Source organism: Gossypium hirsutum, chromosome A06, assembly GCF_007990345.1.
Source record: "Gossypium hirsutum isolate 1008001.06 chromosome A06, Gossypium_hirsutum_v2.1, whole genome shotgun sequence".
Lineage (NCBI taxonomy): Eukaryota > Viridiplantae > Streptophyta > Magnoliopsida > Malvales > Malvaceae > Gossypium > Gossypium hirsutum.
The window spans coordinates 9120507-9136831 of record NC_053429.1 but is presented as its reverse complement, the minus strand read 5'-3'; the positions used below and the strand labels follow the sequence as shown (position 1 = coordinate 9136831).

At 30.1% G+C, this 16325-nt stretch overlaps 1 protein-coding gene and 1 long non-coding RNA gene across 2 annotated transcripts; one reads left to right on the top strand and one right to left on the bottom strand.

The window, feature by feature from the left end:
- Positions 1-890: 890 nt before the first annotated feature.
- LOC107962564 (uncharacterized) lies at positions 891-2113 on the bottom strand. Its single transcript, XR_001701681.2, has 2 exons — positions 1658-2113; positions 891-1244 (listed from the first exon to the last, which is right to left on the bottom strand). It is a non-coding gene; the product is annotated as an uncharacterized lncRNA (long non-coding RNA).
- Positions 2114-14312: 12199 nt separating this feature from the next.
- LOC121230471 (stress response protein NST1-like) lies at positions 14313-14666 on the top strand. Its single transcript, XM_041115360.1, has one exon. The coding sequence runs from the start codon at positions 14313-14315 to the stop codon at positions 14664-14666; it is 354 nt and encodes a 117-aa protein (XP_040971294.1).
- The last annotated feature ends 1659 nt before the right edge of the window (positions 14667-16325 follow it).

Genomic DNA, 16325 nt, shown 5'->3' with positions numbered 1-16325 from the left:
CGGAGAGGTGTGTTGACTGGATGAGTGGATTTTGGTACTTGACTGCATTTATGCGCATCTGTTTGGTTGTAATATTATCTAACTGTTCTCTATTTGTTTGAATAACACATGTGTTAAGTGTTCTGTGTATACTTGGTGTGCTCTGTTCCGATTGCGTGTTGGAGCGTTGGTTCCTTGTCTGGTATTTGTTTCTGCTTATATCTGTAAGTCTATTGCATTGTTGAATTAAATTCTGTGATTCTGTTTTTAGTCTCATTTCGAACTTACATTGAGCTCGAGTAGCTCACCCCCTTGGTGTTTCCCCTTTTAGGTACTTTTTTAAATTATGATGCTAAACTTGGTATGCGGAGATCTCGGACATTTTCGGTGAAAAATAAATTATCAGTTTGTATTTTCAGTTTCTATTTGGTTATTCGGTTTTTGAACTGTAAGGTTTAATTAAGCTGTGGTACAAGTTCCATTTTGAAATTTTATTCATTTATTTAATTCCTGTTATATATTTAACTTAACGACAATTCTACTTATTGAATTTTGATCGATTAAATGCTTCAGTTCAATGTGACAATTTGTTTTGTAAAAATTTACCTACGATCACTTCAGTGATCAATGTAGCATCCGGGATTTGGTCTAAACTTTTAGGTCGAATTTAGGGTGTTGCAAGAGGCTGAAATAAAAAATACTAAAAAAATAAAAGTAAAGTTGATCAAAGAATATTAAACGTCACCGTTATACACTAAAAAAAACAACTTTAGGAGACAAAGAAAAGATGTTAAGATTTTCTCCCTTTTAACTTTTAAAGAGTAATCAAACTCAATAAAATTTGAAAAGATGTAGGATCACTCTCTAACAAAGTTGACATAAGGCTCTAAGAAGCCAAAGAAAAAATCAACTCCAAAGAAAGTAAGTTGCGCGTAGAAAAGAGAGACAATTGTTTTCGTACATGTAATGGGCCAAATTCGTCCGGGCCCACTAGAAACCCAAAATAAATACAAAATAAATAATAAATCATTAAACCAAAAGTCCACAAGAGTCCAAATATTACAATAGCCCAATAGTTAACTAAACCCTAAACCTAAACAAACCCGTAACCCAATACCCAAACAAAACAAATCGAGCCCAAATGGCCCAAGACCAAATTACAACTCCAGAAACCCTAGGGCTCTCCCTCGCTTTGCGCCGCAATCGAGCCCCCCCAACGAATCCGTACGTTCCAGTCTTCAGCAGCCACGCAGCCAGCACCGTACCTGCAAAAGGACAAAAGAAAAGCAGCAGAAATTGTAGCAAACAAACGAAAATGAACGTTGTACTTTTCTTTTTTATTTTGGCTATAAAGCCATAGGCATTTTCATTGTAAAAAGAATGAACACACGCACACTATTTTGCATACCGAATACATAGAAAAGAAATAAAAAGATAGTAAAGGTGATTTCAAGTTTCCTGGTTTTTTTTTCGATTATTTCTTCTTTTTTTTTCTTTTTTGGTTCGATTTCCCTTTTAACATGTGAATTATACCGATGAAAGCCCAAAACATCTCGAAAATGAGGAGATACGGGCGAGGGTCGTGAGTTTCACTTCGAATCTTCGCTTGGTTTTCAAAAGGGTAAAAAACAATTTGAAGGCTTCTTTAAAAAAAAACAGAGAAGGTCGAATAACTTACCAAATTCTTTTAGGTATGGTCGGAGACCTTCAATGGCAGGATCGGGTACTGTTTGCATGCTGTTGATCACCAAATACTATGGTGGTTCGACTGCTGGCGAAAGAAACCCTAGCAAATAGATTTTTGGGGGCTGTTAATTTGGGTTAAAAGCACGGCTTCTAAAAAGAAAAGAAAAGACACAGGTCATTAAAACCTTTGCAAAAAAACGGCGCCATTTATTGGGTCAGATACATGCCTTCCTTCTTGAAATGGGAAATTTGCGTAGCAGGCACTCCCCTTGTGCATGCGCATTCGATTGCGCCTTATCTCATTTACTTTCTTTCTTTAATTTGCCCCTTTAGTTTGTGCTCGTTTGCGTTTTGGTCTACGCTTCAGTGATGCACTTTAGGGACCTGGTATATTGCCGGTTTTAGTCCCTATGTATTCGCACACGTTAAGCTTTGATTCTTCTTTCAATTTCAGTAACTTATTTTATTTATTAATTACCCTTTTAGTTTAATTTTATTTTAATTAGGTCCTCTTGATTTGTTTAATTCTTTTTATCTATTATTCATTTTTATTTTACTTAATACTTATTTTATATATGGATGTATATATCTTTGAGTTATCAAGACATTTTGTAGTTTTATATATTGTGTGGTTTTAAAGATTTTGTATAATATATCTTCCAAATTTTCTTATATACTATTAAATATACGCAGTTCATGATAAAGTTAGATTTTATTCTATGTATCTTATTAATCCTATGTTACCTCACCTATATTATTTCTTTGGAATTTATTTGAATAGATATTAAAACCTTACGTACATAAAACATATTTTTATCATACCTTTTTGTCTAAAAAAAAAGAGAAACCTTTCATTTTTTTTACATTCTTTATTATATGTGTGTGGTCTATTTTGGTATTTCTTAAAAAAAATAAACATTTTGTGCATTTTTTTATTATATCATATAATCATTTTAAAATTTTCTTCATGTAATTTTATGTTTTAATGATTCGTATAATATTTCATTTTCATATATCAATATTTGTATATACATATACATGATTTATATCAAATTACTTATTTAAATCCTCTTTTGAATATGTTCGTATTTTTAATTTTACTTTATTTCTTTTAAATCCAATTTTGGTATTATATATATTGTTTGTTTCAAATATTCTCCTATATTATTACCCTTTTGTATAAACGTTGTTTATATTAAGCTTTTTACTTCATGGACATTAATTATTGTGAATGAATAAATCTTGTTTCAAATTATTTTTATACAATCACTAGTTTCATATTACATGGTTAGCATTTCATATACATTCTTTTAAATATTTTTATATGGTTATACTCATATAATCTATTTGTTTTAAAACTTTCTAACATGTACGCAATTGATTCAAAAATTTATGTTGACATCCATTACTATATTTATGTATATTGTATATAATCGATCAGTTTTGGATTTAAATCGTTTTGTATAGTTCTCTTTTCAAAATGCTTCTAATAATAATATTTTTGAAATTCATTTATGTATTAAAATATACATATTATTTACTCTATATTTTTATTGTTTGATGTTCTAACTCAAATTTTTGTGCATATATACATATTCCTAGTTTCTATAAAATATTTCGATTTCTAGTATATGCTAGCTTTTATGATCAATTTATTTTATATCATGCTATGTACATTATTTTGGCACATTTTTATCTATTGTTTTGTCAAGTTGTATTGTTATATTATTATTTTCTTTATTGTATTATATATTAACTATTTCCCATGCGTGATTGTAGTCAGGTTATATTTTTTAAGTTAGTTATATTTAATTATTTACTTTGTTAGTTGATCAAATAAGACATATTATTCTTAGTTTGTTAATTGATTGTATCTCGTATGTGCCTATTACCCCATATAATCATTTTTCCACTTGGTTTATGAAATGTGGTTTTACAAAATCCAAATTTTATGATTAATTTCGTCTTATTTCAAATCGAATTAATGCGTTTTAAGCTAGTTTTACAAGTATTCATTTAAAAATTCTTTAAAACGAAGACGGGATTCGATATTTGGCAATTCGCGGAATAGTGCCCTAACGTGTTGGGTTGCAATTTTGCGTTTGCTCGAAATAATCGAATATCCCTTCAAACTTTCACTCATGCCTTTTAAAAATTCTTTAAAACGAAGGCAAAGTTTGATATTTGGCAATTCATGGAATCGTGCCCTAACGTGTTGGGTTGTAATTTCTCGTTTGCTCAAAATAATCAAATATCCCTTTGAGATTCCATTCAGGTCTTCTAAAAATCCTCTAAAACGAAGGCAATACTCGGTGTTTGACAATTCGGGAATCATGCCCTATCGTGCTGGGTTGTGATTTCTCGCTTGTTCAAAACGATCGAATATTCCTTTAGGTTTTCACTCATGTTTTTTTAAGAAAACCCTTTAAAACAAAGACTATGTTCAATGTTTGGAAATTTGAGGAATCGTGCCCTACTGAGCTGGGTTTCGGTGTTCCGTTGGACTAAATAGTTGAACATCCTTTTGTGATTTTCAAATTATAAATTTTCGAACGTCGAAACAATAAGATTTTTGACAATCAACTCGGGTTATTCAAATGTTATTAAAAAAGAACCACATTTCAAAAACATTTTTAATTTTAGACATAAGGACAGTATTTAATCGATTTGGTACCAATTTTGGGCGTAGTGAGGGTGCTAACCCTTCCTCATACGTAACCGACTCCCGAGCCCTTTTTTAAAATTTTCGTAGACCATAATCGGTGTTTTAGTAAACCGAAAATATTTTATTAAAATAACCACATTCTTAGGTGACTCGATCACACCAAAACAAAAAGATCGGTGGCGACTCCATGCATTTGTTTTTCAAAAGTCAATTCCCCTTTTTTATTAAATTTAAAATTTTTAAATCGGAGGATGGTTTCGACAGTACATATTAACACAAGAAGTTGAAATGTGTTAGAACTCATAATAGAATAAGAAAAACTAAAAACAACAGAAAACCTAATGTTAGAATCAAAGAAAATAAACTACCTAACTGAAAACCTAAAACAATAGATAACAACTTGAATTTTTCGTTTGAGGCGTTCTCGATTTTAAAAAATCACAAAATTTAAATTGGAGTCTCCACAAATAGTGTAGATCTGATCTTGAAAATTTTGGCACAAAATCCAACAAATTTTTTTTCTTTTTTTGTTTCGTATTTTTATGTTTTTTTGCACTTTTCCAATCACTTTTTTTTGTGGGAAATATTTTTCTATATTCCAAGAGAGTGCCAAGAATCAGTATGTAAAATTTCAGATTATTTGAAAAATGTTTACTCATTGAAAAATATTTTTTCTAAAAACTTTTTGGGTAAAAAAAAAGTTGTTTTGAGGTTGTTTGCTGGAAATCAATTTATTAGAACACAAAGAACACCTAAAACGCCCAAATCTTATACCAAATCTAATTCTTTATTTTTTTCTGTTTTTGCACTTTTTCGATCACTTTTTTTTGGAAATATTTTTCTATATTCTAAAAGAGTGCTAAGAATCAGTATATAAAATTTTAAATCATTTGAAAAACGTTTACCGATTGAAAAATATTTTCTTCAAAAAACTTTTTGGGTAAAAAAAGAAGAATGTTGTTTTGAGTTTGTTTGTTGGAAATCAATTTATAAGAACACAAAGAGCACCTAAAACGCTCAAATTTGAAACCAAAAGATAAGGAATGAGCGAAAAAATGATCATATTCAAATTGTTTGACTCAAAAAAAATTTTGGATCTAACTTGAAAGAAGAAATAAACAAGTTATGAAATTAATCTAAACAAGCAGTAGTTTTAAACTAAAATTTCTTATTTGACTAAGAAACAACAACTCCTAAACAACTTAAAATACTTAAGCAATATCCAAAATTTGGAATAAATAAATAATAAAATAATAAAACCTAATAAATACAATATTGGGCTCATATATAATAAAAAATTAGCCTAAAAAATGAACCTAATATGCTTTAAACTCAAATTAAAAGCCCGAAACTTGTAATTGCTGTCATAATTCCATTCAGAAATTATACTCGCGCAATCTTCACTAAAATGATCATAACTTGAGCTCTCAAACTCGAAATCGAGTGATTCAAAGTATGTTTTGAAGCTAAGAGATAGCTCTTTAAACATTATGCAAACATATAAATCCATAAATGTGTGGATCTCATCCAAAAATTCATAGCAAGTTGGCAAATCTTTTCATTTTGAAAATTGGTAGTTTGGTTGAATTGACTTTAACAAATTTCACACATTCTGTGAATGTATCATTCCTCGTTTCCTTGAAAAATTAATCCTCTCATATTGTCTTTGATCGACATTTGTTTTGATTTGCTTGACCTTTATCATTGTTGTTGGGCATTGAGGTAGTGTGGGCTCATCATATCCATGAATCTGAAATTGGGTCTTGAGACTCGCATTAGTATTGTAAGATTCCACTAGAAATAAAAACTTTAGTTGTGCTACAACTTTCTAGCTAACTACCAAGACACATTACTTAATTATTTTGTAATAGTTGTCAATTTATTGAGATTTGAAGTCATACATCTTTCTCAAGAAGCAACTATAATGGAGTATTCTCTTATCACTCAAGTTTGTGGAAACATTAGTTTGGATGTGTGTGATGGGAGAATCAGCCAACAATTAAAAGAAGCTGATTTTTATTACCTAAGTCAAATAGGAAGAGTTACTTTTGTCATGACATTCTTATATGCTTTGATTGAACAATAGAGATTAGAGACCCATATACTCCATCTCCCATGTGACGAAGTGACAATAACACTAAAGGATGTACCATTTGTTGACGGGGCTTCTAGTGGGCAGGTGTTCTGTAATAAGGAACACTAAATTTAATCTTCAAGAGGTCCCTTTTTGAGCATTTAGAACTATGTGACGTTATTTATTTATTGAAACCTTGTGATATAATAGGTGGTCTAGGCATCGAGATTATACGACGTACTGTTGGAAGGACGAATTGGTATCTATACGTGAAGCAGTTGATAGGGAATTGCAAACAATCAATAAATTGGTTGAATTATATGATTTGAATGGATTATAACATCGTACAATGTAAAGTGTAAGTATCAACATTTAATAAAAAAAATCAACACATAATAAAAATAAATGGAGGGCTGAAATGATTTTTTTGTAAAGTTGGAGGGGTAAATAAGTCATTATGCCTTTTATAAACTAATAAACATTGCTCTGAGATATTTTTTTCATTTTAAATCATGTGAAATATAAAATAATGTGCTTAATGATATTCGAACCCAAAACATTATAATCTATAATGTATTTACCATTTCAACTAAAACTTCATTTGATTTTTAAATCAAATTTTCTATAAATATATCTGTTAAATAATTTTTTTCAACCACATTATTAATTTGTCATATTGTAGTAATATTAATATCAATGATGCTTATATCATACCCGAGTTTATAGACTATGGCCCATAATTTTTTTTGCTAAAAAACAATTAAACTCGTGGTTGTTGAATTTGGACTAGACTAATTGGTTAGATAAATTGAACCAAAATCAAATAGCACCGGTCTAAAATAAGGTGGAAAGTTAATTGACATAGAAACCGATGTAAACTACGATTAAATCGTGAATTATGAATTGAATAAACCAATTAAAAACGAATTGAATTGGTTTTTTTTTTGTAATTTTGAGCCAAATTATCTAGAACTAAATAAAAAAAGAAAACCACTTTTTTTATTTTCACGAAATCAATTGAGTCAAGCAAAAAAAAGTTTCTCGCTCCTGTTCTCTATATTATCATGTCTTTTTACATCAATAGCTTGAAAAAAATGACAATCTTTGGAGGGTAAAAAAGAGAAAAGAACGAAAGAAATAGATAATAAATTGAATGGCTTTTTTTATAAAAATAACTTAAAAATTTTAATTAATTATCAAAATTACCTTTTTTTAATTAAACACAAAAATGACCTAAAATTTACATTTACCGTAAAAGTTGGTTGAGCCAAAGAGTTTGGCTCCACCAACATACCACGTCAGCAACCAGGAAAAAAATTAATTTTTTAGTGGAGCAATGTAGAATGACGCCACCTATATAAATACTAGGAAAATACTGCAATTTCTAAAAATATGAGGGATTTTAAAAAAAAATTTATTTTCTAGTAGAGTCATTTCATTTGGTGCCACCAGATTCACTAACACCCTTTTACTTTTTTTTAATACTTTTTTCAACTTTTGTCCTTCTTTCGTTCTTTTTTTTTTTTTAAATTTTTTAAGTTTCGTCTTTATCCTTATTTATGTTTTTTTATTATTAATTTTAAAAAATTTGAAATGTATATTTAAAATATTTTATAATATATATTTTTTAAAATTTTAAATATATATTTGAAATTATTTTTTAAAATTTTAAATATTATTTTTTAAATATTAAATATATTTTTTAATAATATAAAATATTTAAATATTTTAAAAATATGACCTTTCAATTTTATTATTAGTTTTATAATATTTTAAATTATGATTTTTATATTATTTTTAAAGATATTCAAACTTTTTTTAAAATTCTATTTAAAAGTTAAAAAATAATATTTTATTTAAAAAAGTGAAATTTAAATTAATTAGAAAAAATAAAAATATTTGTTAAAAAAAGATTTATTTGTTAAAAAATAAATTTATTTAAATATATATATATTAAAAAGTAAAAATTTAAATTAAAAATTAAAAATATATTATAATTGGTCACGTCAGCTATGTGACCAGTCATATACTTAAATATTAATTAAAAAAAAAAAGAAGGGATGAATGTTATATAAGGGGGTTGGGTCCCCCTTTAGAAGAAAGAAAAGAGGAAAAAAAATAAGTTACTTAAAATTTTTATTTTGTTTTTTTATAATTTATAGTTATTGTAATATAATAATTAATTATATTGTATTTATATTTTTTTATATTATGTAAATATCAAAATATCTTCTAGAGTAAATACGGATCACACTTCATCGAGGATCAACAAAATAGTAAAATTAATTATAAATTAAATAAAAAAATCATTTTAGTTTCTCTTTTTTCTTGCCAAGCACTACTTTGTTCAACGTGTTTTGATTGCATGAAACTGATCTCTATTTAGTTATTATTATTCCTTTTTAACTATTTTTTGCATGAAATTAATCTTTACGTGTTAATTATAATTTTTTAACTTTCGTACACATTCATAAATTTATATACTTAATCTATATTTTTAATAGGTAAAGAAAAAAAAGATTTTCTTAATTTATTTAAAATTTTAAAAAACTTAAAAAATTAAATATATTAAAAAATGTTAAGTATAACCAATTTTAAAATTTTAATATATTTAATATATTTTTAAAAAATTAAATATATTAAAAAATGTTAAGTATAAAAAAAATTAAAATTTTAATATATTCAATATATTTTTAATAGGAAAAGAGAAAAAGATTTTTTAATATATTTAAAATTTTAAAAAACTTAAAAAATTTTAAATATATTAAAATTTTAAATATGTTAAAAGAAAATGTTGAGTATAAAATATACTTAATATATTAAAATATATTATTGTATATTAAATTTTTTTGGTTAATTTTATAAATAAAAGCCTACTTTTTGTAGTTATATGGTTGCCTTTAGTTTTAATGCTTAACTATGATTAGGACATAATAATCACATGTGATTTCTACGTGTTATTCTTAATTTTTATGACAAATCTTCATTCTATTATTAATATATTATTAACATATTAATATTTAATTTAAATTAAATAAAAAAATACTTAGAATGATATTGGTATAGTATAAGTGTGATGTTTTTATTTTCTCAACCTTTTAATATATTTTTATAAAAAATTATATAGATAATTGATTTATCATATTCAACAAGCTCTAAGTCTGCTAACTCAGCAAATAATTCAACTGGTTAAGGGTTTTCACTCCCAGTCGACCACCATATTTCCATCATAGTGTCCAAGTCATCATCATCTAACAGCTGCATCTCACAAAATTTGAATGGATCTGTAGAGACTGGAAACTTGTAAAATAATTTGGACATCGCCCTTCCACAACGGATAGCTATTTCTGCACTGATCTTCCTTTTCATTTATGCTAGCTTCACATTTTTTTTAATCGTAAATAAACAACCAACCTCACCTTTTATAATTTTACCATAAAAAAGAACATACACCAAAAACATCTCATTATTCATCTTGAATAGATTTTTTGAACTCTCGTGGTGAACACAACAATTTCACCATTCTATATACGGTAGAGAACCAAGAGGTGGAGCAATACTTTATGGTTCCACCAAATTAAAATATTAAATATTAAAATTTTATATTAAAAGAATATAAAAAAGTATACTATAAAGTATTAATTTTTAAAATTTTAAATTTAATTTAAAAAATGTTTGAATATCTTTAAAATTAATTTTAAAATTAATAATTTATAAAAATTATATTTAAAATTTAAAAAATATTTAAAAAAATATTTAAATTATTATAAAACAAATAACAAATTTGAGAGGTTATATCTTTAAAAATAATATATTTTAAATAAATTAAAAATTATAATTTAAAATATTTTAAAACAAATTTAAAAATATTTAAAATTTAAAATATACATTTAAAATATTATAAAACTAATAATAAATTTAAAATGTCATATCTTTAAAATATTTAAATATTTTATATTATTAAAAATATATTTAATATTTAAAATTTTAAAAATAATTTCAAATATATATATTTAAAATTTAAAAAAATATATAAAATATTTCAAATATACATTTCAAATTTTTTAAAATTAATAATAAAAAATAAATAAAATAAATAAGGATAAAGATAAAATTTGAAAAAGTAAAAAAAAAAACTAAAAGGGTATCAGCGAATCTATTGGCGCCAAATGAAAATTTATTTTTAAAGTCTTTCATATTTTCAGAAATTGTAGTATTTCTCTAATATTTATATAGGTGTCGCCATTTTACATGACTCTATTAAAAAAATAATTTTTTTTGTTGCTGACATGGCATGTTGGTGGAGCCAAAGAGTTTGGCTCCACCAACTTTTACTATAAATTTTATGTTATTTTTGAGTTTAGTTAAAAAAATGAGTTATTTTAATAATTAATTAAAAATTTTAAGTTATTTTTATAAAAAAAAAAGCCTAAATTGAACGGATGGCTTTTAAAGAGATAATGGTAGGCTGCGAAGTTTTTTGAAAGTAGAGTTTTGTCTCTTTTAAGTGTTAAGTCTCTCTACGCAACAAAAAAGGTTAGTGATTTTTTCTAAACTCTTCATTAATTTCTTATTCAGTACCTAGTGGTTGTAGGTTTTTAAGGTGGGTTAGGTCTTCTATGCAATGAGTGCTTCCCAAATGAAACGCATGCTTTGAAAAAATGAAATCACTATCTATTCAAGATAAAATAATGAAAAATAAGCTATTTTAGTAAAAACACTTGTTATATTTTATTTCAATATGTTTATTCCTAGCTTTATATAGCTTTATAAGCATTAAACAATTTTTGTACAACTAGACTGAGTGTAAGTAGATGTTAGCTTAAGCACTGTAGGCACTTAATTTTATTCGTATGAAAATAAAAATAATAAATAAAAAAAACGAAGTTTAAGTTCAGTCCAGAATTACAAATATAATTTGGCCCGATCGAAATGACCCATTACTTGAAAAGATTTAAGGTCCATCTACAAGCTTGACTCATATGGAATATAATCTTCAATGATATGCAATCTTAGATATGATATGCAATTTTAGAAGATATGATTTTGTAATATTAGAGATTTAATTTGGAGATACCTTTTAATCTTAACCGTTGATGTAATTGATCTATACTGTCGGATTTGAGGAGGTTCAACTATAAATAGAGGCCTCTCCCTTCATTGTAAAGACACTGGAGTTTTGGGAAATAATAAAAATTTTTGAGAGCTTTCACTCAAATTTCTCTCCCTCTTACGTTCTTATTTTCTACGGTTTGTTCTTACTTTATTCTTTATTCATCTTCGTTTTTCAACCCTTTTTATTTTGATTTAATTCATGTTTCCTAGAATTTTTTTATATATTTTATTTTTTTAATAATTTTAGTATCATATCAAACTCTTTTATTTTTAATATTTTTTAGTATTACTCTTAGTAAATTATTTTTTAAATTTTACTCAAATCATTATTTTTAAAAAAATATATTTCATTTAATTGTCATATTTTATCGAAAAGTTTTTCTAAAATGAGGCAATGTTTTTGATATTTAGGAATTCGGAAAGTAGTGCCCTAACATGCTGAGTTGCGATTTCCCGTTTGTCTGAATATCTAAAATATCCTTTTAAACGAGTTTTACAAATCATAAGATGATTTCAGCTACGAAAGTTTAAAGATATCATGTCCAATTATGCTGGATGTGATATTTGTACTCTTTTGAAGTGAAGGAACCTTGATTATTTTTTAACTCAAAAGATTACAGTTTTAAAAGAAATCTTATTTCTAAATTCTTTCAAAATTTTGACATTAAGACAGAAAACTATTCAATTTGGTACCAATTTTGGGTGTTGCGAGGGTGCTAATCCTTCCTCGTACGTAACCGACTCCCGAACCTGTTTTTTTAATTTTCGTAGACCAAAACGTTTTATAAGGTGATCCAATCACATCTAAAAAGGTTGGTGGCGACTCCCGTTTTCGTTTTTCAAAAGTCGATCCCCATTTTTCAAACATCCCTTTAAAGAATGGTTTCGACAGCTTGGCGACTCCACTGGGGAACTAAGAGGCTCAGGCCAAGAAACTGAGTATTTTCTGTCTTAATGTCGGAAGTTTGGAAAATTTAAAATTGGATCCTTTTTACATGTGTTTGTTGCATATGTTTGTTACCTTATTGCTGTACATTGCATTTGCATGACTGTTGTGGTCACACCCTTAAGTGGGAGTGAGAAGCTACGCTTTCTTAAGGTTTTCACCTTCGTATGAGCTAGTGGATTGCTTCTTGGATACTGTACCTATGTCTTCGTGAGATTTTCATCTCCATATGGCCACAGGGAAATGTGTCCCCCTGAACTAAACTTGGTCTATATGAGCCTATAATGGGTGAAGACCAAGGAATCTGCTGGTTCAAGTACCCTGGCTTTAGAGATAAAACTCATATAGTAAACTTTAAAGAGTTTAGGAAAAATAGTGATAGCCTTTAGTAAGCTACCCTTGTAAGTACTTGTTTATCATTTTTTTATGATACTGACCTATTTTTATTTTGCTGTCATTGCATGTCATTTGGCATTTAAAGGTGTCGATTCACGGCTCGATTTCTAGATTAGAAAGTTTTGTAATGAGGAATGAATACCTTGACAAAGTGGAGGACAATGCTTCTGTCTGTACCTGGTCAGAGAAAACCCAGTTAGAGAAAGGAGATAGTGTCACCGAGGAATATACATTAGAGTTATAGGACTTCACCCGTATTAATTCGACATAGAATGAGTTTCAGGAGCTGAGAAACATTTGGGCCCAATGGGATGACGAGGCTAAGCAGCTTTTCTATCAGAATTATGGGGACCTTCCCTATTTGCTAGATGTCAAAGTAGATAGGCACTTGTTTCGAGCTATGGTACAGTTCTGAAACCCTGCTTATAGTTGCTTTACATTTGGTGATGTTGATCTTCCACCTACTTTGGAGGAGTATACGACTTTACTGCGTTGCCCGAGGATTCAGGGTCACAAGGCTTATGTTAGGCCTGCTAGTCTTCCAACTTTTGCAAAGAAGTTAGTGATAATTATGGGATGAGTGAGCAGTGGGCTGTAGCTCGTATACAGCAAAAGGGTGATAGTAATTGCGTTCCATGGGCCATTTTGAGGGATTTGATATCAACACATCCAGACGTAAAGAAAAGGGTCGACGTCCTGGATTTGAGTATTTACGGCATGGTGATTTTCCCAAAGGCATTGGGGCACATAGATGAGGCAGTTGCGGGTTTGTTCGATCGCGTTGGTAAGCAGAATACACCGATACAAGCAATCCTAGTTGAGACATTTAGATCTTTGAGTGCATGTCGGAGAGCCGGCGAAGGTAGATTCATTGGATGTGCACAGTTGCTGTTGGTTTGGTTCCATAGTCATTTTTGGAAGCTTGATAAGGTTCCTTGCCGAGTATTCTTTGAGGGTTATTCTCCCTTAAAAGAAGCAGTAGACATGCCGATGAGAGATAACATTTCAGAGGAGAGGTGGATAGATATTTTTCAGAATCTTCGAGAAAAGATGTTATGTGGAAGGCTCCTTGGTTGGTTCCTAGTGAAGTCCTTTACCACTGTGGCAGTTTTGATTGGGTCCCTTTGCCAGGAATTTGGGGAGTTGTTGGATATGCACCATTGCTTGTTCTAAGGCAATATAGAGCGAGACAGTTCATACCGATTACACAGGGTCTAGCTCAAAGTGATTTTTCTTATAAAGGAGATCACTATAAGAAGAAGATGCGAGAGGTTTCTGAGGCTTAGAAGAAGTCTTTCTGTATGAAGATCTTAACCGAAGGCTCGACGTCAATCCTTGAGTATAAAGGGTGGTTTAGTAGGAGAGTGAACGATAATGTCCCTAGGCCAATTTTGGGAGTGGCTCGATCATTAGAGAAGAGCTTACGAGTGATTCCATCAGAGTTGGAGGTTATGAAGCAAGAGTTCGAGAGAAAGAATTCGGAGATTGAAAAGAGGATTGAGAAGCTCGAAGAGGAAAAAATGTGCTTAAGTCTCGACGTCGATATTCAAAAGATGGAAGTCGAGAAGGTGAAAAAGGAAAAGAGAAAGATCGAGGAAGATCGAGATGATTTAAAGACGCACTACAAAAAAGCCCAGGTAACGTTGAAAAGGGTCGGATTAGGGAGATCTCTAGAGCAGTGGCAGCAAGAGATTCAGAAAGAAAGAGCCAAAGCCGAGTATTGGGAGAAGAAGTTCCAAAAGATGCAGTCGCGTAATCAGGCCCTAGAGAAGGAGACGATCTCTTCATCATCACCGAAGTCGTAACCTCACAATCGAGTTAAAAGCAAGCTTAAATAAGATTGAAGAAATGAAACACGATATAGGAAGGTTGGAAGCAGCACTACAGGGCTGTGAGCTATCAATTGAGCAGCTCGAGGCAAGAGAAGAACAGTGGAAGGAAGAACTTCACCATCTTCAGGATCAAGTTAAAAATAGGGATTATCTCATGGGAGAAGCCTTAGTTTAGATTCAAGAGGTTGCTGAACACTTGCAGGATTTGGCAGTACAAGCTAGAACGCTGAGTATAATGTATGAGTCATCTTCAGACAGAGGACGAGAGTTAACATTGTTATTAGATAGGGTTAAGACTCTAAGCCTACGGGCGAAAGCGTATTTGTAATCCGTTTTATGAAAATATTTTTGTTCCTTAAATAACGTTTTCTAAAATGAAATTGAATCAGAATCAACATCTTTTTGCATTCATGCATTTGCATTTCATAGCATCTCATTGTATCATATGCATTCAAGTTTATAGAAAGACTCTAATTAGTTAAATTAATAGGGAGAAAGAGAGTAAGAGAAAGAAAATCTGGAAGCAACACATCACTACGGAACTCGTGCAAAAAGTAAGAACATGGACCAAAGATTTGAACAGTTACAGAAGGACATGCAGGACCAATTGCAAGAGCAATTGGCAAAGATGCAAAACGACATGAGGGAGCAAATGTTGGAGGCACAAAGGAACATGATGGCTAAGATGGCCCAACTTCTAAGGGCCACTGATAAGGGAAAGGCTCCCATGGCAATTACTGGCGAGGAGGGTGAGGATCATCCTCCAGGTTTCACCCCACCCCACCCCACGTGGCTACACAAACCAAGGTACTTTCTAGGAGGCCATCTGTCACTATAAGGCCCCAACAAGGGTTGGTCAATACTGGGATCCCCACGAATTTCCCAACTGGTTCAGGATTCAATTTGGGTGACAATCCTGCAAATCCTGTCATTCCTGACTTAGACAAGACTGAAAAAGAGGATCTAAGAACTGAGGCTGCAAGACAGTTAGAAGATCGCTGCAAATGGTTGGAGGAAAAGTTCAAGGCTTTAGAGAATGCTGATGGGCATCATAGGGTAGATGCCAAAGATCTAAGCTTGATCCCAGACTTGGTGCTTCCTCAAAAATTCAAGATGCCAGAATTTGAGAAGTACAATGGGACTACTCTCCCAGAAGCCCACATTATGATGTTCTGTAGGAGGATGACTGGGTATGTGAATAATGATCAATTGTTGATTCACTGTTTCCAAGACAGTTTAATTGGAGCAGCAGCCAAGTGGTATAATCAACTGAGCCGGGCCAGAATAAGTTCATGGAGGGATCTTGCACAGGCCTTCATGTAGCAGTACAATCATGTTACTGACATGACTCCGGATAGGATCACGCTGCAAAACATGAAGAAAAAGCCTAATGAAAATTTTAGGCAATATGCACAGAGATGGAGAGAAGTAGCAATACAAGTTCAACCACCGTTGTTGGAGAAGGAGACTACCATATTGTTCATCAACATCTAAAAGCTCCATTCATCACTCACATGATTGGGAGCACCATCAAAAGCTTTGCGGATATAGTCATGGCGGGAGAGATGATTGAGAATGCCATAACGGGTGGCAAAATTGAGGGGAAAACAACTAAAAGATCAGCCCCAAAGA

What these genes read in the sequence shown, in the direction of transcription:
- LOC121230471 (XM_041115360.1), top strand. Translation starts at nt 14,313, where the DNA reads ATGAAGCAAGAGTTCGAGAGAAAGAATTCGGAGATTGAAAAGAGGATT.